This window comes from Globicephala melas, chromosome 8 (genome assembly GCF_963455315.2).
Source record: "Globicephala melas chromosome 8, mGloMel1.2, whole genome shotgun sequence".
Lineage (NCBI taxonomy): Eukaryota > Metazoa > Chordata > Mammalia > Artiodactyla > Delphinidae > Globicephala > Globicephala melas.
In genome coordinates this window covers 22,850,864-22,878,318 of record NC_083321.1, presented here as the reverse complement: position 1 = coordinate 22,878,318, position 27,455 = coordinate 22,850,864, and the positions used below count along the sequence as shown (strand labels likewise).

General features: G+C 41.1%; 1 protein-coding gene across 4 annotated transcripts in view; it reads left to right on the top strand.

The window, feature by feature from the left end:
* Positions 1 to 3,772: 3,772 nt before the first annotated feature.
* TRIM44 (tripartite motif containing 44) overlaps positions 3,773 to 27,455 on the top strand; it is a 110,723-nt gene continuing 87,040 nt past the window's right edge. For all 4 annotated transcript variants that reach the window (XM_030864693.2, XM_060303358.1, XM_030864691.2 and 1 more), the window contains exons 1-2: positions 3,773 to 4,729; positions 24,462 to 24,539. In XM_030864693.2, the coding sequence (XP_030720553.1) occupies positions 4,058 to 4,729; positions 24,462 to 24,539 (750 nt within the window). In that variant the 5' untranslated portion in view covers positions 3,773 to 4,057. The remainder of the gene's footprint in view (positions 4,730 to 24,461; positions 24,540 to 27,455) is intronic.

Sequence of the window (27,455 nt, the reverse complement as noted above, 5' to 3'; positions counted from 1 at the left end):
CCATCTTCTTTAGATGGCAAATAATGCTAAAATGAAGAAATGGCTTCCAGTTAAAAATAAACTCTAGGGCGCTGCAAGGAAAACATCATCAGATGATGAAGGTGAGAGTGTGGCTGTAAAACCCTTTGTTCAGATCTCAGAAAGAGCTACAGCAGTGATTCAGAGACTCATTCAGACAAACAATAGGGCTTTAAAGAAGCTTATGAGTGTTGTGCCTCAGCAGTTTCAGCAGAATGACTCTCCAGAGTAGAGAAGAGCTTATGTTGAAGAGATTTGTGGGTATGACTTTTGTCCAATGGAGTGGTGCCCCAATTAGATTCACAGGAGACTCACAAAATTTTTAAATGAATGATATTGGCCAAAACACTGCCAGCATGGACTAAATGGGACAGAGACAGTAAATGAAAAGGAGACTTTGGACCCCTAAATTCTACTAACAGGAAGCAGACTGACAAATTACATAGCTGCAAACATGGGTATCTTTTCATAGAAAAGGAAGGATGACTCAGAGGGTGGAATCAAGAGCCCAATGGGGGTAAAGTCAAAAGCCATGGAGAGTCATTTCCAGAAAGAAGTAGGATTGAGCCCTAATCAGGGAACTTCTAACATGTGTCCAGCTGGATTTTAGGATTGCTATGGGCCGGTGACTCTTCTATGCCTCCTGTCTTTTCTTCTTTTTGAACAGGAGTGTCTGTACCAGTTATCCTAAGCTTGTCCCACCATTGTATGTTGGGAGGCATTCAGATGAAAAGAATGAGTGTTGAACTATACTTGAGGAGCTGCATATAAGACACTACACCTAGGAGCTGATCCACACCTGGACCTGATTTAGATGATAAGATTCTGGGCTTTGAGCCGATGATGTAATGAGTTGAGAGTTTTGGGCATCTTGGGAGGAAGTGAATGTATGTTGCATTTGAGAGAGATATGAATCATTGGGGGCCAAAGGGCAGAATATGGTATCCAGCCTCAAAGATGGCCCTAAAGATCCCCACCTCTTGGTATTCATGTCCTACACAAACAGTCCCCTCCCATACGAAACAGGGCTCATCTCTGTAACTAATAGGCTATGTTGGAAATGATGTTGTGTGACTTCTGAGCTTAGGTCATATAAGACATTGCATCTTCCACCTTGCCCTCTCTTGGATCACTTGCTATGGGAAAATCCAACTGCCATGTCATGAGGATATTCAAGCAGCCCAGTAGAAAATGGTGAGGGGCTTCCCTGGTGGCGCAGTGGTTGAGAGTCCGCCTGCCGATGCAGGGGACACGGGTTCGTGCCCCGGTCCGGGAGGATCCCACATGATGCGGAGCGGCTGGGCCCGTGAGCCATGGCCGCTGAGCCTGCGCGTCCAGAGCCTGTGCTCCACAGCGGGAGAGGCCACAACAGTGAAAGGCCTGCATACCGCAAAAAAAAAAAAAAAAGAAAAGAAAATCGTGAGACCTCTTTGGAACAGCCATGAGAAGGATCCATCTTAGAAGCAAATCTTACATTTCTAGTCAAGTCTTCAAATGACTACAGCCCCAGCCAACAGCTTCACTGAAATCTCTTGAGTGACCCTGAGCTGGGCCACCCAGCTAAGACACTCCCACATTCTTGGCTCAGGAATGTGTGAGATAATAAAAGTTCATTGTTTTAAGCTGCTACATTTTGAGGTATTTTTCTATGCAATAATGGATTAATATAACAAGGTTTCTATCTCTGGATACTCCCAAAGTTTCCAATTCCTGTGGAATCAGACCATTCTGATTTTTGTACGGAGGGGCACAGAAGGTCCATCTCATGAGTCTGCCATACTCCATCCCCAGAATTTTATGAAGTCCCTTTTTTTTTTTTTGCATTATGTGGGCCTCTCACTGTTGTGGCCTCTCCCATTGCAGAGCACAGGCTCCGGATGTGCAGGCTCAGTGGCCATGGCTCACGGGCCCAGCCGCTCCGCGGCATGTGGGATCCTCCCGGACCGGGGCACGAACCCGTGTCCCCTGCATTGGCAGGCAGACTCTCAACCACTGCGCCACCAGGGAAGCCCTATGAAGTCCCTTTTTTAATAGTTCCATCAACTTCTGTCTCTTAAGACCCTCTCACCACAGAGGACTCAAAGAAGGTTTGTAAAGTGTTAGATACTGAACTGCATAGTATGATATTTTAACTTTCTGTTAGGTAAAATTAAGAACAAACAATAACAACAATAATGACAACAAAAAGACAATTTCTGGAGAAATGAATTGGAGAAAAATAGAAATGTGGAGGGAACTAGAACAAAACAAACCTTTGGACCTTTCTCCCCACGTTCTATAGAGCTGTCCTGAGGTTAATAAAACAAAATATTTTTTTCAAAATAAAATCTCTGACAAAAGCTGCACAGAAATTAAGCATACATTATATGTGGCTATATTAAAAATTATTTTAAATGATTTTTACCCCACTCCATCCCCTGGCATTTTTGTGAAGATCATCTGGAAATCCTAGATCAAAAGTATCTAAGGGACTCAGTGAAAAACACACCATTCCATCCCCTTTCCTTCTTCTCAACCACATCTCCGCCTCTCTCTGGACTAGATCAAAATGTTCATTTCCTCTCCCAAGTACAAATTGAAAGCTCTTCAATGAGCGGTGAGACATATATATGGGGTAGAGGTGAGGAGTTGCTTACACCAGCAGCCAGCCAAAACGTGTCAAAAATGTTTAAAACCTTCAAAGGGTCATTATGTGCACTAAATATAAATCATGCCAATAATAGTTAAAATGTAGTGAATATCTACAAGGCAGGCACCTTTACATTTCATTCACAAAATGGCCCCATGAGGTACGTACTACCATTATTTCCACTTTACATATATATGTACTTTATATATATAAAGTGGAAAACAGAACGATCAGTTAGCTTCTTCATGGTTGCAAAGCCAATAAGTTGTAGTACCAGGATTTGAGGGTCCTTGGGCAGTGGCTCTTCCAAACTTGGGAGCCACAAAAAGATCTAGCCCGATTCTTGGCACTTCAGTATTGGTTAATAAATAACAGTCCCTTTCCTTTCTCTTGGAATCCGATCTGAATCTAGATGGCCTCCTTACATAGAGGATAACGTCTGCACACTGGAACTCTCACTCCACAAATACTGTCTCTCCCTACCTACCTCCCCTGACATCTCAGCCAAACCCAAGGCAAGCTCTCAAAAAAAGGCGCAGAGGTTACGATCCTGGAGGTTCTGAGCCCCTAGGAGAGCAGGAATGCAAATAGACTTTGCAAATAGGCAAAGCATAGAATCGCTTTAGATAGAAAACGTCTGTTTGCTCAACCTGACTCTGATTCCCTGAGCCTGGGAGAGCAAACACAACCCTTCCCCCTGAAAATCCCAAGGGGTCAGGTTCAGTCTGGTAAACAACACTCCGTCCTGGCATCTTGCAGAACAGGCAGCAGAGGGGACTGGGACGGGCAGCAACAAATTGGAAGGAGGGAGGCTGAAATGCACCTGTACACCTGCCTAGTGGCCTTGAAAAGTCAGGTTGGCACCTCTCAGGGAGGAAGTGGAGGAGGAGGGGCCCAATTCCCGCCTCCAGAGTGAGCTGGAGTGAATCAGAGACCTCATCCATCCTCTCCCTCCTTCGGGGATGCTGAACCCCTGCGGGAAACGCAGAAAAGGGCCATTGCCACTTTAAATGACTCAGGAAGTGAAAACGGGCCGCCTGGCGGGGACAGGGAAAGTGGAACCGGGGCGGCGCGGGGGCCGGCGGCACCGCGCTCGCCGGGGCAGCGGGGGGCCGAGCGGGCGGCGCGGCGCAGGGGCCGACGGGGGCGCTGGGCGGCTGCGCCGGAAGTGCCCAGAACGCCGGAGGAAGCACAGCGGCCGCCAGGCTGCCGAGCCGGCGGCGAGGCCCTGTGCTCCTGGGCTGGGTGCAGACTGCTGGGAACAGGCGGCAGCGGCGCCGAGGCTGCGGGACACGGCGCGGCCAGTCTGCGGGACGGGCCCCAGGTGGAGAGGAGGACGCGAGGAGGCCGCGCCGAGGCCAGGCAGCGAGCTCTGAAGCCCGGAGACCCGGGCCGCGGCACAGCTCCCACATGGCCTCCGGAGGGGGCGCGGCCTTCGAGGAGCTGCCGCCCGACGGCACGTGTGATGAGTGCGAGCCAGACGAGGCTCCGGGAGCCGAGGAAGTGTGCCAGGAATGCGGCTTCTGCTACTGCCGCCGCCACGCGGAGGCGCACGGGCAGAAGTTCCCCAGGCACCACCTGGCCGAGTACGTCCACGGAGCCGCCCAGGCCTGGACCCCGGGAGCCCGGGGGGATGGGGCGGGAGAGGAAGAAGTCGAGGCCCAGGTAGGGAACGAGAAGGCCCTAGAAAGCGAGGCGGGGGAAGAGAGCGAGTCCGAGGAAGACTGTGAGTCCGAAGAAGAGAGTCAGACGGAGGAGGAGAGCGAAGACGAGAGTGAGGAAGACAGTGAGGAAGACAGTGAGGAAGAAATGGAGGATGAGCAAGAGAGCGAAGCAGAGGAAGACAACCAGGAGGAAGGAGAATCGGAAGCGGAGGGAGAAACTGAGGCAGAAAGCGAATTTGACCCAGAAATAGAAATGGAAGCGGAGAGAGTGGCCAAGAGGAAGTGTCCGGACCATGGGCTCGATTTGAGTACCTATTGCCAGGAAGATAAGCAGCTCATCTGTGTCCTGTGCCCAGTCATTGGGGCACATCAGGGCCACCAGCTCTCCACCCTAGACGAAGCCTTCGAAGAACTAAGAGTAAGTATTGGTCATCCAGAGCATAGGCCAGGAGGTCAGGACACCTGGGTTTAAACCCAGGGGGCCTCCCTGTGGCCACATTAACTTTCACCATGTCCCTAAAAAGCTGGTCTGTTCATCTTGTTGGGAGCAGTGATTATTGACTCTTTTTGATTGACGTCCTTTGAGAGTAAGATGAAAGTTCTGGACTCTGATCCTAGAAAAATAAATGTACAAAATCTAGTTTACAATTTCTGGAAAATTATAAGCTTCTGGTCTCCGTATCCCAGGTAAAGCATTCCTTGGGATTTTGACTCCACTTAAGCCTATTCCCACAACATCTTCATTGTTGAGACTGGTTAAGGCTCTTGACAAGGAATTGGTAAACCATGGTTTCACCAGATGGATCCAAGCAGATGGTTCCTCTATAGTGAAAAGACTCCCTAAGGTTGTGGTTTTGATGATAATTTCATGTGTGCCCCTGAGTTCCTTTTAGGTTCTTCATGTTTGGTAGTTGTTTGGAAAGGAGGGTGAGACGGTGGAGGCCAAATTGGGATGGGAGTGGGTGTTCCCTTGTCCTCTATCTTTTGCAGGAGGGCAGGGCCTTTATCTTGGTCCTTACTGGTCCCCTAGAACAGTGTATGGAAATCTTACAAATATTAATAAATATTTATTGAATGAATGAATTTGCAGATGATTTGCTTTTTATTTATATTGTGGATATTTACAATCAGTGAGAGAGACAGCTGGAGTTAACCAGGCAGGAAAGTTTGAGTGATCAGTTCATTAGTTATTGTTGTCATCATGACATCTTTTGTTTCCTGAAGCAACCTTGCAGTTGCTGCCACTGGGATAACAAATATTTTGATAATGAAAATCCCCTACATTAAGATTTTCCCTTTTTTATTGTAAAATACACAGTCAAAGTGTATAAAAACATACGCACAGTCTAACAAATAACTATAAAGCAAATACTAATGTAACCTCCACCCCGATTAAGAAATAGAATATTAGGAGCAATATTGAAGCCCCATGCCCTTTTCATAATTTTCTAGTTATAACCATCTCCCTTCTCCATAGGTCACCATTATCCTGACTTTTGTGTTGATAATATCCTTGCTTATCTTTATACTTTTACCACACATTTATGTATTTCTAAACTTATTTGAACTTGACACGATTGATATTGTATTGTTATCATGCATTCTTTTGGGTTTTGCTTTATTTTTTCAGCATTGTGTTTGTGAGATTCTTCCAGTGAGTGGCTGTGGTTTGTCCATATTCATTGTTGTATAGAATTCCATTTTATAAATATGCCACAAGTTACCTATTCTGTCAAGGGTGAACATTTGATTTCCAGATTCTGGAACTTCTAGTTATTATAAACAGTGTTGCTATAAACATTCTTGTTCATGTCTCCTGCTGCACATCCACATACATTTAAATGGAATATAAACCTAGGAGTGTGATTGTTGGGTCACACACTGTGCATATCTTCAATAATATTAGATGTTGTCAGCTATTTTCCAAAGTGGTTGTACCAATTTGCATTGCCATGAAAAGTGTAAGAGAGTTCCTTTTGCTCAGTATTTTCACCAACACTTGTTATTACAGAATTTTTAGTTTTTGTCAGTCATATGGATATGTAGTGGTATCTTCTTGTGGTTTAAATTTGCATTCCTCTGGTCACTGATGACTTAGAGTATCTTTTGTATTTCTTCTTTTGTGAAGTACTCATTCAGGTCTTTTGTTCGTTTCATTTGGGTTGTCTTTTTCTCACTAATTTACAGGAGTTTTTATATTTATATTTTTGACTGTGGTTGATATGGGTTACAAATATCTTCTACTCTGTTTTTCCTTTTTCTTTTTTAAAAAATTGTACCTTGAACAGAGAAGTTCTTCATTTTAATGTAGTAGAATTTATCAACAACTTTCTTTATTATTAGTGCTTTTTGTGTCTCGTTCCACTTAGTATTGATTTTTGGGTAGTGGAGGTAGGGGCTTAGTTTCATTTTTTACCTTGTACAGATAGCCAGTTGCTCTAGCAGCATATATTGAAAAGCCTATCCTTTCTGTATTGATCTGCTGTGTCACCAGTCATATATCAAGTGCCCATATGTGTATGATGTGTTTCTTGGCTCTTGTATTTTATACCATTGGTCTGTTAGTATATTACTGTATGAGCTACATGTTTTCTCAGTTACCATAGGTTTGTAACATGTCTTAATATCTGGTAGAGCAAGTCTGTCCACTCTGTTCTTCAAGAAGAGTGTCTCAGCCAGCCTTGGCCTTTTACATTTCCTAGAATCATACCATGAAGTTCTGTATTAAGAAAAAAAACAAACCTGCAGGACTTTTTTTTTTTTTTGTATTGTATTGTATTGAAATTACAAACCAATATATGGAGAATTAATACCATTACAAAATGAAGTCTTCTGATCCATTTATTTAGGTCTTTAGTATTGCCTCACAATAAAGGTTTGTAATTTTTTTTTTCTGAAAGATCTTGGACATCATTCTGAAATTTATTCCTGGATACTTACAGTTTTATAGTATTGTAAAAAATGTTTTTAATTTTTGTTTTCTAATTGTATATAGGAATATGATAAACTTTCATATATTGATTTTCATATTAAACTGTCTTACATATTCTAATAATCTGTAAATTTATTCTACACACATGATCATATTATTTGCAAGAGGGAAAGCTTTTGTATCTTTTCAGTCCTTATGCCTGTTCGTTTTTTTTTTTTTCCCCTTGCCTTAATGCTTTGGATAGGACCTCCAGTATAATGTTGAATAGAAGGGATAGTGAATATTTGTGCCTTGTTCTTAACTGAGGGATAATTCATAACATTTCACAAGTGTGCTAGTGGGTTTTTTCCCCACAGATATATTTAATTAGATTAAGAAAGTTCCCTTCTAGTCCCAGTTTAAGAGTTTTTCTTTTTTTTTTTTTTTAAACAAATTTATTTATTTATTTTTGGCTGTGTTGGGTCCTCGTTTCTGTGCAAGGGCTTTCTCCAGTTGCAGCGAGCGGGGGCCACTCTTCATCGTGGTGCACGGGCCTCTCACTGTCACGGTCTCTTGTTGTGGAGCACAGGCTCCAGACCCGCAGGCTCAGTAGTTGTGGCTCACGGGCCCAGTTGGTCCACGGCATGTGGGATCCTCCCAGACCAGGGCTCGAACCCGTGTCCCCTGCATTAGCAGGCGGACTCCCAACCACTGCGCCACCAGGGAGGCCCAAGAGTTTTTCTTAATATTGAATGGATATTGAATTTTATCAAATGCTTTTTCTGCATCTGTTGCATGTTCGTGTGATTTTACTCTTTTATTAATGTGATGAATTACATTAACTGATATACTTATTAAATTAAATTTAAAAATCAGTATTATGTTCACATGTTTCAAAAGCCTCTTTTTCACCTTTGGTAACCACTTTTATTAGTTTTTTGCTTATCGTTCAAGTGTTTGTTTTTTCAGATACAGGTGTGTACATATATATGGTCTTATTTCCATCCCTTCATTAGTATATTTTACAGTTAAAACAACCTGGCATTTCTGGGAGAAACTCAACTTGGTTGTGATGAAGTATCCTTATGTTTTTGAATTTAGTTTATTAATAATTTATGTAGGATTTTTTCATTCATATTTATGGGAGAAGTTAACTTGTAAATTTCCTTTCTTGTAGCGTCCTCATGAGATTTTGCTATCAAGGTTATGTTGGCTTCATAGTATGAGTCAGGAAGTGTTGCTTCTCATGTATTTTCTCTCTCTTTTAATGTTCTAGAAGTGTATTATATAAGATTGGAATATTTCTTCCTAGAATGATTGGTAGAACTGACCATGGAAGCCATCTGGATCTGAAAAGAGAGAGAGAGAGAGAATTAATTTTGTTGTTTTGTATCCAACATTGGATACATTTGTTTTGTATCCAATCCATTGACTGTGGATTCAATTTATTTGGTGGTTATAGGTCTGTCCAGGTTATGTATTTTTCTTTAAGTCAATTTTGATAAGTTACATTTTCCTAGAAGTTTGTCCATTTTGTCTAAATTTTCAAATGTACTAGTATAGATTTGTGAATCATATCCTCTTATTATCTTTTTTCATGGTGTAGCTATCCTCTTTATTCCTTTAAGAACAGTAAGCATGTTGATTTATAATCTGTCACTGATAATTCCAGTGTTTGAGGACTTTATAGACCTTTCTCTGCTAGCTATTGTTTTTGTGGTGTTTTTTAGGTTTCCTTCTTTCCTTTTGTGCTTGTTATGTTCGAGTAGCTTTTCATTGCCTTGAAAAATTATTTGTGGGGATTTCCCAAGCTTTGGCCTGAAGCTGTAGTCTTCGAAAGAGCATTTGAGTTTGCTTCTGATAAGGCCTAAGTGTACAGCTTGTTTAGGACCCCCTTAAACTAAATTAATTGCATGAGAGATTTCTTGGAACAGATTTTCAGGAGGTGCCTGCCCAAATTTACAGCCTCTTAAAGAATTTCTTTCATCCTGTCCTGCACCCCATCCCCCCACCGCCCCGTTTTGTTCGGCTCCAAGGCATGGCTCCCCACACTCCTCTTTGGAGGGTGAGATAGCGGCAACTTTAGTTTGTCTTTACTCTAGAATTTTACTCTTTGGCAGGGGTAGGAGGGTCAAAAGTCTGTATGGAAAGGGTCCCCTTTAAATGTCCCACTCTGAGCATGCTGTAGGCTTTGCTTTCTTTTATCTTCTTTCCCCCTGCCCACCTCACTTTCTGCCTATAATCAAATGCACATCCCAGTTTCTTGTGATCGGTAAATGTACTCAGATCAATAGAGCTGTTTCCTGTACTCTGCTTATGTTAACACTGGAACAGTATTACTTAACTATAGACCTTATTAGACGTTCACCAGTTTTTCCTCTAATGATTTCTGTACCAGGGTCCTCTGGCCATACTGCATTTTCTTGTTTTCGATGCTCATGATAGTTTTGAGGAGTGCCAGTCAGGTGTTTGGTAGACTGTCTCTCCGTTTGGATTAGTCTGATGTCTTTCTCATGGTGAAACTGGAATTGTGGGTTTTGGGGCAATATAAATTCTCTTTTATGTTTTCCTTTTTTCACTTATCAGTATGTCTTGGAAATCACTCCATAGAGGTGCCTATTTATTTATTCATTTTAACTGCAAATACTCTAGTGAGTGTCAGTCATTAAATTCTTAATTTATGATATTGTGTTTTTCAACTCTAGAATGCCTGTTTGGTTATTTTTTTTAAAGATCCATTTCTCTTTATCTTTTGGGATCTGATTCTTGATTATATGCCACATTTTCATGATTATTCTCATCTCATAATTTTTCATTCAATACCAGACATTGTGTTTAAAAGAACTGTAGACACTAGAGTCATATTTTCCCCCCTCAGAAAGGGCATACCATTTGCTCTGTTAGGCAGCTAGGATGAAGGGCTGATTGTTTTTATTCAATAAAAATTTGAACTTGTTTAGAGCTTGTTTGTAGCTTTAATTAGTTTCATTTCACCTCTGGTTTCGTATATTTTGAGGGCAGTGTACATTTACTTATTGACAAGAAAGTAGGTCTCTTGGAATATTAAAAGTGGCTTGGCATGATGATGGTGAGAGAAGAGGATCTTTGTTATACTGCATTCATCATTCATTCACCAAGTATTTATTGAGCATTGGCCAAGGGCAGGCGCTTTCTAACCATTGAGAATATAGCAAAATGGAAGAAGTCCCTGCTTCTACTGGAGTATACATTGTGTTGGAAGGAAATAGAGAGCAACAAATGCTCAAATAAACATGTAATAACTTAATAAAGAAAAAATAAAACACAGTGTGGGATTAGAGAGGAACAGGAAGTATCCTAGCTCTGCCGCTTGCTTTTTGACCTTGGACAAGTTATTTAACAGTTTGGCCTTGTTTCTGTATCTCTAAAATGGGTATAAAGTTAAGAAATCAAGTAGTGTTTTGTGAGAATACAATAACTTAGTTTGTGATAACACTTTAACAATGCTTAACACATTGTAAGTGCTCTTTAAATGTTAGCTGTTGTTTTTATTATTATTAATAGGAGGAGTCTAGTTAAATGCACAAGTTCAGAGTTGAGAGGGATTTGAACAATATATGTTTTGATATCTCAGTGCCAAACCGGGCTGTGAGTGGCTAACATTGGTGGTAGAAGGCCAAATTGTTGGCGAGGGCTAGAGTAAAGCAAACTGCAGAGCGGGCCAGAATGGACAGAAAACCAGGGTAACTGTACAGCCAGAAGGGATCCGAGCAGAGGCAACGTGGAGGCTAATGCCTCAAGGACTAAGGTGAACACCTTGAAGGGATAAGTTTAACCCTAATCACTGAAGTGACTTTTAAAGTCCTACCTTTCCTCTTGTGCTGTATTTCCAGTGTGGCTCCAGAGCATTTGGTCTCCAAAGGATCCTGTGGGTCCAGATTTGAATTGAGCCTGTGCTCCAGTTTTATCGTAGGAATATAGTTACACAGCCCATATTATGACCTCACATCTGGTTCATAAACTCTCAGATATGCAGGTTTCTCTTATTGTGACCGTAATTTGTGGTTCTGAAAATGGGTCATTGGGTCTGACAAAGGAGCTTGATCTGGTTCATGGATATTTTCATATGAAAATTCTTAAGTTGTCAAGGGAATTTGCATTCATAGCTATATTTAATGAATCATTTTGTTCAACAGTATAAGTGCAATTACATGTATTCAGAACTCTAGACCAGTAATTTAAAAAATTATTTTGAACATAACCTACAGTAGGGGTTATGTTCAGATAACCACTATATGTAAATATAGTTTACATTGTGGTCTAGTTTACATACACACACGCACACACACATACTTTAACTCAAACGGAGCACTGTTAACGTTATTGCATATGATGTGTTCTGTTTGTATTCTATTCTGTTCAAAAAAATTTCTGGATTCTCCCAATAAATAGATTTCTTTGTGCCCTAATGGGTCATGTCCTGTAGTTTGAAAAACACTTGTCTCGTTCACTCTAAGATCACCTGAAGAAAAGGTGGAGTCTTATAAAATGGCAAAGGGAGAAATGATTGGCAGAGTTCTGCAAGTACTTATAAGCATCTATGGAGTTCTTAACATGGCTTTGTCATGGACAGATCCAAAAGTTTTGAAATCACTCCCTTTGCCCTTGAGTGTGTCTTTAAGATGGGTATTTGGAAAGAAGAATGTTTGGTTAAGTGACAGAACAACTGCAGGGGCGCCCCAACGAGGGGGCTCTAGTGGCAGGGCGGTCGGGAGGGTACAGGCATATTCTCCGGACAGCTGTGACTCTGGAGGGGCTGGAGATGGGGGTATGCCGCTGCTGTGTCTTGTAATGGCCGGCGGCTCTGGCTCTGTGCTCAGCTCATAAGCAGCTCTGGCAGGGAGGCAGAAGGTTGAATGTCTGCTGTAATTTCCCTATTTATGTTTTTATTCTTGACTAAAAGGATTTGGAGTACCTTCTAATAAAACCATTAAGTGCTGTCTACACAGTGGTTCAGTCTGTGTCTTATTTATTTGTATAGAATAAGACAAAAGCTAAGACTAAGGTAAAGGGAATGATTGAAGCTGCCACAAATGGTTGATGGAAAGTTAAAGTGAGGCCTCCCGTTCTGGGATTCTCCATCTCAGTCTACTCTTCAAAATGTACTTTCTTTACCTGTAATAAGTCTGGGACGTATGCAGTGAAGAGGACAGACAGGGCCCTAGCTTTTATGGAATTTACCCTTTAGCTGGGGAGAGAGATAGGGTAGGGTAATTTTGGATGGTAGTGTGTACTATGAAAACAATAAGTCATAGCAACGAAAGAGTGAGTGATGTGGCAGGAGGGCAGGAGGGAGTTACTTTTTGACCAAGTAGTCATGGAAGGTGTCTCTGAGCATGTGACATTAAGGCAGAGACCTGAATTATGAGATCTTGCAGAGATCTAGAGAAAACCTCCTATTGTGTTACCACTCAGTGCCTTTTGCACGAAGTCCAGTGATTCATAGCAGAGATGATCGGTTTGGTTCATAGGACTCTTCAAAAAGGAATTAGATGGCTCTTGAAGTGAGAGGAGTAGTGTAGTTCTGGCAATTGTAATGTGCTGTTAACACAGGTGAAAATACTGTGGAGGGAATGTGAGCTTATGGGGATCTCTTTGACAATAGCTCAGTTTTTCAGGGGATTCAACATTCATGGTGATGGAACTTCATTAAAGAGAGCCTAGAGGGCTTCTGCAGGGTTAAGTGGAGGGGAAGAGTCATCTAATTATGTTCAGTTAGGGACGTGGACTCTTCCCACAATCTTTGTTATTAAAATTACAGTTTATAATCTAAGAATTAAGAAAAAGTCTGGGAGAAGAGTGGTTAAGGCGGAAAGAATGGTGAATGCAAAGGCTTTAAGGTAGAGGTGAACTTGGGGTGTTGGAGGGACAGCAGAAAGGTCACTCTGGAGTATATTGGAATGAAAGAGGAGTGGCAGGTAGGTTAAACAGTAGGTTAAACAGTGTGTTTCTCACCTTGTTGCCACATTTTGGAATCACCTGTGGAGGGAGATTCTTTAGAAAATACCTGTGATTGGCCTCAGCCCAGCCTTAAATCAAAATCTTTGGGGATGATCATTCTATAAAAAAGACATATTTTATAGAATGTCTTTCTATTGGGATTTGTCTTCTTTTCATGTTGTGGTTAGACTGGAGTTACTGTTTTTAGGAGGAAGACCACAGAATTAAGGGTACACACTATCAAGAGGATTGTTGAGGGAAAAGGTCCATACTTTCCCTGCTCTCTCCCAAGAATCCAGTGCCCTCTTTTTTCTCTTCCCTGACCTTTCAATCAGAATAGATTAATAGGTTAATAGGCATATTGTACTATTAGATGACTGCTTTTCAGGGTAAGGTTGCTGATGCAGTAGGTGTATTATTCTTAAGCCCCTCTGGGGATAAAGGACTGTGTCTGTGGCACCACCTTTTCTTGACCACAGCCCACAACATGGAGGTTGCCCTGCTGTCCACTGATAACACCCACCTTTTCTCTTCCCTTGCATCGGACCCAAACTGAGAAGCCAGAGATCTGTCAGTGTCAGTGCGCAGTGTGTCTTCTGCTTGAAGTTACAGTTCAATCTGGGATAACTAGCTCAGTTTCACGCTCCTGTTCCTGTTGTGGGTTTAATATCCAGAGCCAGGGAGTAAATCTGTTGTGCAGCAGGAAGGAGCACAGAGACTAATGGACCTCTCAGAAGAGAAGACAGAGTACAGACCAAGAAGGGGTGAAACAAAAACTTCAGTGCGGATATGTGGGGCAGAGATGAGAATCTTGTTTGTGGGTGTGTGTGCGACTATGATAGGGATCAAGCCAACATGACATTGGGGGATAAAAAAATCAATATTGATGCCCTTTTCCGATGTCAAAAATGAATCAAGGGGCTTCCCTGTTGGTGCAGTGGTTGGGAGTCCGCCTGCCGATGCAGGGGACACGAGTTCGTGCCCCGGTCCGGGAAGATCCCACATGCCGCGGAGCGGCTGGGCCCATGAGCCATGGCCGCTGAGCCTGCGCGTCCGGAGCCTGTGCTCTGCAACGGGAGAGGCCACAACAGTGAGAAGCCCGCGTATCGCAAAAAAAAAAAAAAAAAAAAAAAAAGAGTCAAGAATGAAAAAAAAATGAAACCAACCAAGCAAAATCTTCCAGATACTCTAAGTGCTCAGTCTATAATTTACGGCAAGTAACCATATAGGCAATGACTGATGTATATTGTGGTGTACTAAATTATTGTCGAACATTTAATTATAAATTAAGCTCACTTCAAATGTATTTAGCTAGTTTCTGATGGGGTAGCAGACCAATCTGCTTTTAACTTCAACAGGATATTAGAGAAAGCATTATACTATATCCAAACTGTAGCATATAGTTAGCTTTTTTGTCAAAAACTGGTGTTTTTAAGTTAATTTTATTTATGTGAATAATTTTTGAGCACTTAAGGTGTGCTACATGACGGATATTGATAAAGAAAGATGCCTGACATCAGGAAGCTTATAGTCTTTTCACATGCTTATTTGCATATAAATACTAGAAGAGAGGTACAAATAGTATGTCGTGGGGACTCAGAGAAAAGAGAAGTTATTTTCAGCTGGAGACGTGGAATCAGGAAAGATTTCTTAGAGGAAGTGGTATTTGAGGTGGACCTTCAAAGATGGATAGGATTTTACTAGGTAGATGTGACTAGAGTGTTAGGCAGCTGTCCTCTGTGTTCCCATAGCAACAGTTTGTACTATTATAGCATTAAATACAGTATACTACATCAATATTATTTCTTCCCACCATGTCTCTGTCTTGCGTGGGTCATAAACTCTTCTTCTAGGGTTAGGACTGTATGTTACACATCTTTGTGTTCCCAGCACCTAGCACAGTGCCTGTTGGAGAGTAGATATACATGAAATATTTGGTAAATGTATGATATGAAGTATAATAATCTCACATAGTCACAGGGCATCAATGAAGAACTGAAAGAGAGAGTGTTGCATAGTGATTTGCTATATCAGTGTTTACATTAAGTTTAACTGCATCTGAAATAATGAAATAATTTGGAAAAATCCAAAATAACAGCAGCTCAAACAAGGTGGATGTTTTATTTTCTCTTGTATAGAAGGATGTAGGCAGTCCAAAGCTGGTATAGAGGAACCATGCAGTTATTAGGAATCTAGGCTCTTTCTACCTCTGCTCTGCTGTCCTCAGGGTATGGTTCTTGTCATGGACCAAGGTGAGTCCTGGAGGTCCAGCCAGTACATCTGAGTTCCAGGAGAGCAGGCACGGGAAAGTGAAGATGGGAACACCCCTTTATTTTAAGAGAGCCCTCCAGAAGTTGCGTGCATTGCTGCTTATGTTTCATTGGCTGGAGTTCAGTCCCATGGCCTTATCTAGTTGCAAGAGAGGATGGGAAACAGTCTTTTCTTCAGGCCATGGTGTGTCCAGCTAAAACTGGAGTCTCTTACTAAGGAAGAATGGGAGAATGAATATGAAAGACCAAGCAGTCTTGCCTTAATTGGCTTTGCAGTCTATGTGTTTGAATCCTGGCTCTGCTACTTATTACCTGTGTCATGTTGGAGAATTCACTCAGTCTCTCTGAATCTTGGTTTCCTCATCTGTAACATGGGCATAATAATTATTTCTCCTTTTTGGGTTGTAGTGAAGAACAAACAAGATGATACATGTAAAGAGCTTAGCACAGTGCCTGGAATATAATAATCCCTCAGCAATTAGTGACTCTTACTCTTATTATCCTTACAGAGTCAACTAAAGTTCTATTCTGCGTTCAATTCCAGACCAGGTAGTCTGGCAGAAGTAGAAGTTCGGACACCAAGTTTCTTTTGGTGAACGCTGTTCAGCCCCCTCTCCTTCTGTTCCTTCTGACTGCTCTATGCTGGTGGGTAGATAGGCTGGTGAAAAACTTGTCTTCAGAGAAGAGGCTCCTGTATATTTCAGTGTCCTGCTGGTGCCATGTGCACTAGCTAACCAAAACACAGCTGGTATGTCTAATTTTAGGTTCACAAGTCTTGCTGGTTGTCCTCTTTAAATTCTGTTTTACATTCTGAACTGTAGGAAATTTTTATAGAAGTGGAGAGGAGGCAGGGGCAGTACACCCTTTATTTTCTAGTTAGAAAATAGCCTCTGTTTTCTTTCCAGTAGGCAGTCGTGGGGGAAAGAGGTTAGAGGCACCCCTACTGTTCTGCACTCTGTTCTTTGGGTCTCTGTGAACCCTGGCAGGGTAACCTGTGTTGAGTGAAAGACTCTGACTTCATGTGTGTGAAGAATGGAAATGCTAGCCTTTAGCTGAGGTTATAAAACTAAGAGAGTCTAGAAACTCTTATCTGCTGTTGAATTTTGAGGCTCTTTCCCGAGATTAGAATAATAATAATAATTATTAAGTGGCTTTAGGTCAGGTGCTTTTCACCTCATTATTTCAGTTGATCTCAATATAACTCCCACAATAACCTGTATTATTCTGATTCTCATTTTACAGATGAGAAAACTGATACTCAAAGAGGTTGAGCTTTGTGGAAGTTCACCTAGTTTATAAGTGGAAGGATTAGGATTTGAATCCAGGTCTAACCCCAAAGGACATTTTCATTCACCCATCCCATTTAGCCTCTACTCTTAATTATTCCCACTTACATTTAACCTTTCTAAGTTGTACTGACGCAATCTCCTGATGTTTATTATCTCTGTGAAGGTATTTAGTAGATACTTTATGAATATTCTAATCAGACTATTAAAACTATTCTTTCCCAGGCTTCCCTGGTGGCGCAGTGGTTGAGAGTCCGCCTGCCGATGCAGGGGACACGGGTTCGTGCCCTGGTCCGGGAAGATCCCACATGCCGCGGAGCGGCTGGGCCCGTGAGCCATGGCCGCTGAGCCTGCGCGTCCGGAGCCTGTTGCTCCGCAGCGGGAGAGGCCACAACAGTGAGAGGCCCACGTACCACAAAAAACAAACAAACAAACAAAACAAAAAACAAAAACAAACAGAAAAACTATTCTTTCCCTTCCATCTGGATTTTTCTTCCTAGATATTTTACAGAGTATTTTGATTGTATCAGATTGTTTTGTTCATTTTTTTCCACTCAGCACTTCTCTAGCTCAGTACTTGATACTTAGCAGTCACTCAATAGACTTAATCACTTAATAATAACAATAACAACAATGATAACTAAAATTTATTGAGAACTTAGTAGGTACCAGGTTCTGTGCTATAAACTTCCTACATTTTATGTCATTTAATTTTTACCACAATTTTTTGAGGTACAGTTTCGTTAAGATATTTTTCTATGTTGTTTGAAATTAGTGGCGTGGTGTTTTTTTCCTTTGATCTATTCACTCAGTCAGGTGGAGTATTTGGGGCTGTAGGGAATTTAACAGTGAACAATTCTAAGTACTGGTCTCATGGAGCTTTTGTTGTCAGAGCAAAACAGACGCAAGCAAGTTAAACAGTAAATAACATTTTAAATAATGATAAATGCCATGAATAACAAACTAGGGGAAGGAGAAAGAGAGTGACTGGAATGGGGAATGAGAGAGAGGCTATTTAAGGATCTAACAAGGACTGGGTATAGTTAGAGCCAGTGGTGGGAAGATCTGGTGGCATAGTGATCTGAATGGAGGAAGTAAGCGAGTGTAGAAGCACTGAGATGGAACAAGCTTACTGAGGATAAAAAAGATGGCTGGAGGATAATGAGTCAGGGTTCCAGGTAGCGGGTAGTAGATGAGGTCAGACTGTCAAGTAGGCCATGGTAAAGATATTGGATTTCCTTCTGAGTAGCCATAGACTGTTTAAGCAGGAGAATGAGTGATCTGATTCACGTTCTTAAAATTTCCCTCTGGTGCCTGTGTGGGGAATGGAGGGTAGGGTAGGCGAGTGGGAGTGGTGTTGCTCCTTGGCTTAGGACCAAACAGGGAATAGTGGAGATGGTGAAGAGTAGTTGGACTTGGCCTGTGTTTTAGAGTTAGGTCTGAAAAGACTTGGGGGTAGGTTTGCTCAGGCCCCCAAAATATTTTGGATCTAAGCAACTATATAAAGGTGGTTGCCTAACATAGGAGTGGATTTGGAGTTGGAAAATCAAGTCATGTGAAGAAGATGGTAAAGAATTTTTGGACATGGCGTGGTGAAACTAAAATTTTATGGCGTACTAAAATTCAGTTTCATTTCCTTTTGTCAGGGCTTTGCTTTCTGATTGGATTCCTTAGGAGGACTTCTTACATATTCTATCTCCCAGTCCTTTTCCACTGTTTCTCCCAAAAAAACCTTTTTGTGAAAATGATAGAAAGTTGGATTGATTTTGTTTTTGTAAGCATGGTAGCAACACAAGGCTAGTGGGATAGGAAAAAACCAAAATACGCAGCCAGTATTCTTTCTGAACTCAGCATCTTCTGATTCTTTATAATACAGAATTCAATATTTAGGAACTAGTTTAGGATATTAAGTGATTTACACTTACATTTCTACTGATACATGACTTTTCTTTTGGTGCCCAGCTGGTTATTGGCATTAGACTAGACTGACTCCCATGAAAGTACAGAGACTGGTTGTCAAGATCTTATTCTGATGTCCCTTTTACCTACCATATTCCACTTTTGTTTCTGCCTCTTGCCCATTTTCAAAGAATGTTTGCATTAGAATGTGCTGTATTATTTCTGTGCTTCGGAGTGAATGGATGGACATGTGTTTATGAGGTATTCTGAACCCCTTTGAAGAAAGACATGCCAACTTCCTTGGTGTTCAAACACAAGGACCCTTAGAGACAGAAAACTTTCAGAGGGAGTTCTTGCAGGGGTAGCAACTTCAAATGTCTACAGGGACCAGAAAGGTAATGTAAATGAGAGAAGCCAGCCAGGGTAACTATGGCAAACTGGAGGGAGCTTGCCTTGCCTAAAGCGGGTAGTTGCTACTCAGCTTCAGCCAGTTGCTGCTGTGTGGGAGAGGGAGCCCAGTACAGTCATACCTTTCAGATTTTTAGAAGAAGCTGGAAATCTTTATTATGTCATACCTCCTGGTTTTTAAATGTTGACAATGAATTTAAAATTCCTAGTATGCTGTGTGGGACAACACTCTAAAAACACAACAAAACCAAAGTTGTGTAGGCTGCAGCCTGCAAATCTGTAGGTTCTGATTTGGCCCATTTTCCTCATTTACAGGTTGAGAAACAGAAACTCAGAGATGTAAAATGACTTTTCCAAGCTCATACAGCAATTAGTAGGAATGGAGCCTGAGTCTCCTTTCTCTTTATGCAATGCCCTTTACACTAGGAAAGTTAAACTTTTGGGGGACTTTGGGGAGCGCTCAAGTCCCTTTTCATAGAAAAGTGCATGTACATTGCAAATTTTGTGTACAGCTTTGGGGATTTCAAACTCCCGGAAATAGATACATGAATACTAGGTAGAGAACCCTTTCTTATACCTTTGGTTCATATTTGCATGCAAAAGGAACAGTGCCCCAGTATTTATACTTAGGCAAACTCATGGAGAGAGACACTCGAAGCAGAAGCCCTAGATCTGTCCTCTCTTCCTCCCTCCCTTCCTTTTTGTATATTAAATCTTAATTAGATAATAGGAATAAATTTATGTAAGTCTAAGACTCTTCCTACTACTATTCCCACTACTAGTCCTTCCAGTCATTGCTTTCTAGTCTTTTACATACATATGTATCACCCATAAAAATGAATAGTTTTATGCTTTTTAAATAAATGATATAGTATGCATTGTTTTGCAACTTCTAAAAAATTCAGCGTTGTGTCTCATTCTTTTTATTTGCTATATCAGATCCCATTTGTTAATTCCATAGTTTATTTGGCCACCCACTATTGATGGATGTTTAGGATGTTTCCCGTTTTTCAGTATTACAAGCAGTGCTGCCATAAATATTGTTTTTCATACCTCCCTGGCCCATGTTAGTGCTTCTCAAGGGGAGAAAGTGAAAAATGGACTTGCTAGGCATGTGATTTCAAAGTAGCTTTATTATATTATATCAGCAACATATGAAAATCCCCAGCCTGCCCAAAGTCTCTCATCACTCGGTATTATCAAATCAAAACTTTTTTTTTTCAATGTGATGCATAAGAAATGATATGATAATTACAAGTAAGTTAGAGCATCTTTTACATCTTTTCATATGTGTGTTAGCCGTTTCACATTTCTGTTATGTTCATATCCTTTGTTGGGATTTTTTTTATGCTTATTTGGCTTTTTCTTATTTACAGGAATCCCTTATGTATTTTCGCATTATTCTTGATACCAACCTCTTCTCTTGTATATGTTATAAATCTTTTTCATTTAGATCTTTTTGATCCTGGTTTTGCTACTGACTAGCTCTGTGATTTGGTGGACATCATTTGACTTCCACAGAACCATTTCTCTCTATTGTACAGTGTGAATACACTACCTTTTAGTTATTGTGTTACTGTGTAATGCTAGTTAAACAGTGTATGGGCTCTGTGATTTGGGGGTTTCTCATTTGATTTTCACCAACCATTTTTCCCAGCTGTAAAGTGAGAATTTTTGGTTTATTGTGAAATGCCAATGAAAGAGCATATGAAAGTGCCTTGGAGAATAAAGAATACCTTCAAATGTAGGCATTTTGTCCTTTCTTTGGCTTTATTATGATTCATCCCTAGGAGTTGGCTTTTATGAAGCATCCCCCATCTCCATAGATGGATCAAGCTTTGAGGGGTGTTATTACACAACATAGCGCTTGTCTTGTTTTAATCTACACTCTTCTTGGGGGAGGAAAGAGGTACATAAACAAGATAGGCTCACATTGAGCTCCTGTGTTCTTGGAATGCATTGTGTGGAATGGAGGTGAGGAAGAGCGGTATCAGGCGAATCTCACTTCTTCACTCACAGTGCTTCCCCCAGGGACTGACATAGCATAATCTGGCCATTTATGGAACCAAATGTCTACAAGGTTAGAATTCGTCTAACTTCTCAATTAGAACACAGGTTTCAGAGGCAACTCTTCCATTCCACCACAGTAGGGAACTCTGAAAGTATTGTCTATTCCAGTTACCTTTTGACTGATGACTGCCCTCTGCAAACAAATAATTAACTAAAACATGATACTATCCGATGGTTTGGGGCCACTCATACTCAAATACCACCTTAGACCTAGACAGCTCTGTGCCCCTGCCCTATGCTTTTGAGGGTCTTTCCTTTGGCCATGGCTGCCCCCTTCTAGACCGCTCTCCAAGTATCCAGGACCCAAGAATTACCTGATGAAATGTCCTGACCCTGCGTCCAGGGCCTGCAGAGGCTCTTTCTGAGCCCATCCTCCCAAAGGTGGACCAAACCATTAGACCCCGCCCCTGATATGCGCGTTTGTAGGACCCAGGTGTGGCCAAGGCGACTGTTTGAGAGAGATGTGCCCAGAGCTTGGGTGTATTCGCTTGAACGTCTGTGTACAATGCTCCTTGAGGTGCAGGAAGGGACTGGGGTGTGCGAAAAGAAAGGAAGTGGCTTTGGGGCCAGGGTTGTCCATTTGTACTCTTACCCAGCTCTGCCGCTGTCAGAGGAGGGTCTGCCCAGAGGACCCTCTCCCTTCTGACCAACTGCTTATTTGGTGGGGGAGGGGTTAAAAAAGCTATTGGGGAAGGTTTTTTCACCACCCGTTTAGAGGCTGGCTCAATACAGACCCCAATTATCTCTGAGAATATTCTCAAAGAGAGAGGGGTGGGGAGGTAGTATGGGTGAATTTCCTGAAGGAAGAGTCTCTGTGCCTCTCCTCTGTCACTCCCCTGGGTAGGCAGTGCTGCGGATGCTTTGTAAAAAGGAGGAAGGATTCTGCTGACACACTGTTTTTATGAAAGAAGGCTAAGGGTTCCCTTATCTCTCCACACAAGGCACATCTGCCTGCAAACAGGCTGTCTGCTTCTTAGGGATTCCTTCGTCGTCCTGTTTCTCTTCTGAATGTTTTAAGACACAGTTTGGTGCATTCCTTTCTGTTCTCTAGAGCCAGGGGGAAAGTCATAATATATCAAAGGCTCTTGCTGAAGAGCTTAAAATGGGTGCTGGCAGCTGGGATGTGGGGGAAAAGAGTTTTCCAGGGACAAGTGACCTGCTTGTTCCAGCCAATGAGAAGCAGTTTAGAGGAATGATATCACCAGACAGTCTTTATTGTCTGATCATCTCATAAAAGCAGGATTGTGTCTGGCAATTTAACCCTTTTTTAGGTACTTTGGGTCTCATGCACTCCCCTGGTGTGTGACCTCCAGATTCCTTTTCCCACCTGCCTGCTGTGAGACCAGAGATGAAAGATTTAGATTGGTGAAGAAATTTGGAAAGTTGTCATCATTTTAAAAGTAAAACTAAAAATACAAATTATTAAAATTTAGAACCACAGTTAGGATGGGAATGTCAGCTAAGCTGTGTTTGGAGAGCACATCTAAAGCAGATATCGGTCTTAGGTTACATCAGACTTTCACTGTGTAGACTTGGGAGAGAAAGGAGGTTAGAGGGGAAAAAAGGATTTAGGCTTTAGTCTGTTTTAATCTATATGATGGAGTCTTACTAAGTAGGTCCTGTTTTGGAGGAATTGGAATTTTCCCCCCAAATTTGGAAACTATCACTGATTCTGAGGCCAATTTTGAAGAACAGACATTTGTAGTACTTGTTTATATTGTACTTATTTATTGTCCCATACCCATAAAAATGACAAGTCATTTTACTTACTCATACCTCCTTTCCAACACTGGTAAAATGAGAGTGATTATCCTATCCTATCCCCAAGGAGTTGAGATAAGAAAATAAACTAATTCATGTGACTTTACATTGTGCTACACACATGTATTATTATAAGGGCATTCATATCTTAAGATTGCATATTCATTTGTTTATTCAGCAGACTTTTTTGAACACCTTCTTGATGCTGAACACAGATAGAGGTAAAAAGTGTAGTTCTTACCTTTAAGGAATTTAAAATATTGTGAGGGAGACAGACAGTGATAATAAATATGTCTCGTACATCTATTGTCTTTAGCATGTGCCAGGCCCTGTTCCAAGTACCTTGATGTATATGAGCTCATGTTGTCTTTCTACAACCCTATGAAATGGGTACTATTATTAGCTTCATACTATAAGGAAATTGAGGCGCTGAGAGGCTAAGTGACTTGCCTGAGGTCACACAGATCTAGTGGTAGATTTGGGACTTGAATCCAGGCAGTGTGGCTTTAGTCTGTGCTTTAAATCTGTGCTGACCGGTACAGTAGTCACTAGCCATAGATGGCTTTGGTGCACTTGAAATGTGGTAAGTCCAAATTGAATTGGGCTGTAAGTGTGAAATACACACTAGATTTCAAAGACCTAGTATGAAAAAAATGTATAAAATACCTCATGTTGAAATTACATGTTGCAATGATAATATTTTGGATATACTGAGTTAAGTAAAATGTATTCAAATTAATTTCCTTTTATTTTTGTGACTACTCAAACACTTAAAATTATATATGTGGCTTGCATTTGTGGCTTACATTATATTTCTGTTGGATTTTGCTAGTCTAAATCATTATAATGCAGTAATAACAACAATATAATAGGTGACATTTATTGAGCACTTACTGTGTGCCACGTAGTGTGCTAACGCCTTTACAAACAGCATTTCAATTAAGCTTCAAAATAACCCTTTTTATAATCCCCATTTTATCGAAGAGGGAGAAGTTTTCAAGAAAGTCAGTATTTGCCTGAGGTTAGTCAACTCGTTAATGCCGACCCCAAATTTGAAACCTTATATTTCTGACTCAAAAACCTGTATTCAACTGAATACACTGAAATACCATTTCCAATTAGGGTTAAATCTTGGGGAATTTTCTTTGTTTTTATTTTTGTGAGAATATTTAATATTGCATACTTCTGTATTTGTGATGTAGAAGTTTAAAATAAAAATCACTTGGTCATAAAATAGACATCCCAGATAGAAATCTCTTTTGCAAAGCCTCAGCCCTCTGTGAATACTGGTGCAGTTGAGCCCTGAGATGAAGCAGTGAGTCAGCCTGTACAAATTGCATTTAATTTTCATTCCAATTGTTCTCTCAGGTCACTGGGCAATTTATGTCCTGACCCTCTTTGTCCATAGAGAAGAGGAAGAGGGGCAACACATCTTTTCTTAGTCGTTTAGTCCTCTCCGGTGATAAGAAGAAATTGCCTTCCGTTTCATTGTCCCATGAAATGCTGTTTGTGTTCGAGAGAGCAGCAAAATGCTGTCTAATGACCCCTGACTTTTCTTTCTTCTAGAGCAAAGATTCAGGCGGACTGAAGGCGGCTATGATAGAGTTGGTGGAAAGGTTAAAGTTCAAGAGCTCAGACCCTAAAGTAAGTATTGTTTTGGAATTAATTGGATATTGGTACCCCAAGTATTTCATTCTCCTTGAGCTAAATTCGAGGGATGTTAATGATGATCTATCTGAACATTGCATCAAGATCTAATTAAGCCTACCCATCAAAAGCCATGTTCTAACATGCCTGAAGATAAGTCATCTATTTTTCCCCTTCTCTATTTTATGATTTACAACACATAATCGTTCATTGTTTTCTCTGAACTGCAGACAAGTGCATTTTTAATCTTCTTTTACCGGGCCTTCGAGACTACTGGCCTCTGTGTCCATTAAATCCAACCAAAGGCATCAGAGATACCATCAGCTTAATGCTGGGGACTGGAACAAGCTCAGGCCTATCCAGTTGGTGTTCAGTACTAGCGTCTTGTCACTCCCCCACTTAACGGGAGCCAGCTGCCACTGTGAATACTTTTGCCCTCATGAGCTGGAGTCTGGTCTGGGAAATGGTTTAAGCTTCCCAGCTTTCTTCGCAAGATGTTGGGGGCTGTAGGATTGATATTCTGGGAGACGCCATACCAGGGTTGTGGGTGGACTGGGAACTGAACGTGCCAGAGGGATTATGACTAATGTAGCCTCCCTTCTCCTACTCAGACGTTTGCTGTGGCACTACCCGGTACTGGTGCCAGCTGGCTTTGCCTGAGAGTCAAAGCCTTTCACAATTAAATAGGGAAAGGAGCATGATTTTATTTGGCTTTTTATACTGTCTTTTTTTTAATTAAAAAATTTTATAAGGGGAATAAGACTAGCATTTCTTGAGCACCTAATAAGAGCCGGGCACTGTGCTAGGAGCCTTACATACCTTTTAAAAAATTTGTGGTAAAATATACATAATGAAATCTCCCATTTGAACCACTTTTAATTGTGCAGCTCAGCAGCCTTAAGCACATTCACATTGTTGTGCAGCATCACCACCATCCATCTCCAGAACTCTTTCCATCATCCCAAACTGAAACTGCCCCCATTAAGCACTAACTTGTTATTCTCCCTCTCCTCTTACACACTTGTGATCGTTGCAGTAACCTTGTAAATTAGCTTTTATTTCCCATTTTATTGATAAGAACACATTGGGGTAACTTTTGTCGATTTTCTTAGCTCAAAGTAGAAAGACCTCCCTCCCTCAAAACCACTTATATGAAAGTAGTTTTCCTTTAGTAAAGATGAACCAATTAATTATTAAAGATAACAGAAAGCTTTTTTTACCGAGTTTCTCTGGTTTCTGGGACAACAGCTATCCTGAAGGAGACAACTGTATTTCCTCTTTCTGCCACACCCACATGCTTATAGACAGTGAAGAGCAAGAGAATGTGTACAGATTACACTGAGTGGCTTCTGTGCATGATGATAATACAGGTAAAGTGCTTTGGGAACCTTTATGAATGCATATAGTGCTTCTGATGGGAAACTTGCCAGAGCTGAAAGAATTGAGTAGTCCCCATGAGAGCAACCCGTGGAAACCTCAGGATTTTCCTACGATGCATCATAAGCTAAAGGATATTTGTTAGGACCTCACTTGATCTTGGATATGTTTATACACACTCACCTTTCTTTCGTCTTCTCTTTGTCTCTCCCTGGATAAGTTCCCACTAATCTATTTTATTTTCAAGCCGCTTTCTAGCCTAACATATGTGTATGCCATTTTTACCTGGAGCCAGCTTGAAGAAGGACCATCATAATTGCAGGATGACTGTTAGATCACAAATAGGGGATGAAAAATGGGACACTTAAATACATAATTTCTGCAACAAAGAAAATTTTCCCAGAAACAAATTGGTGTCTTCCAAAAGAACTCATTAAGTTTTTAGTCTGTTCTGTTTTCCCTCCAAACCCCACCATGCTTTTTTTAAGTTGGCTTATTTAAGAAGAGCAGAATCTCCTAGGCTTTATGACCTGTCATTTTCTGGCACAGCAACTTTACATAGAAGCACTGACTGAGTCGTGGAGCCCCGAACACTCTCTCTGCCTCACTTCCTCTAGAATTCCCTAAAGCCTCACAAAGCTGGATTAGTCCAGACACTGAGGTCTACCGGGGACTGAGTTAATTTTTACCTCTCAGTTTTGCCAGAGAGGAGTGGAAGATGCCTAGATTAACCTTTTATTAAATTATAAAATAATATATGCGTATAGATTAAAAATACAGCTATCCGTAAAGGAAAAATAAAAAAATACAGCTATAAATAAAAATAATAAATAATAAAAAAATACAGCTATCCATAAAGGAAAAGGAAAATGGATTTCCCTTAAATTAACCACTATTAACAGCTTAGTGTGTAACCTCCTAGACATTTTTTCACGTGGAAATACGCTTCGAAGATATATTACAAAAATTATACCATAGCTGTGGTTTTATCACACAGAATATCTTAAACATTCTTCTATGTCAGTAATATAGACTTCTTAATGAGATGCCTCATTTTGTCCAAAATATTTGTCAGAAATCCTCTTTTCTTCAGAGCAATGGTTCTTAAACTTCAGTGTTCATGAAAATCGCCTGGGGGACTTACTAAAATACAGAGTGCTGGACCCACCCCCAGAGTTTCTGATTCAGTGTGTCTGGGGGAACTAGAAACTGTGCTGGACCTTGGTTATTTTCCTGCCATCTTGTGTTTTGGTTTTCTTCGTTCTTTCAGCAAATAGCCAGAAGAGCCCTTGTAAGTCCAAATGATTTCAACCTTGAAAAAAGTGAAATACATAAAATTCCAGGCTTAGAAAACAAATAAATTGAGCTGAGGGAGCAAAGGAGTAAGAGAGGGGAAGGGAGGTAAACTGAGTCATCAGCTTGGGCTCCCTGAGAGGACAGGGTTCCTTTAAACAGCTATGGCCAGCAGAGAAGTAGCAAAGCCAAAAAAAGGGAAAGGAGTCTTGGTCAGGAATTAGGAGGATGATCAAGGCCATC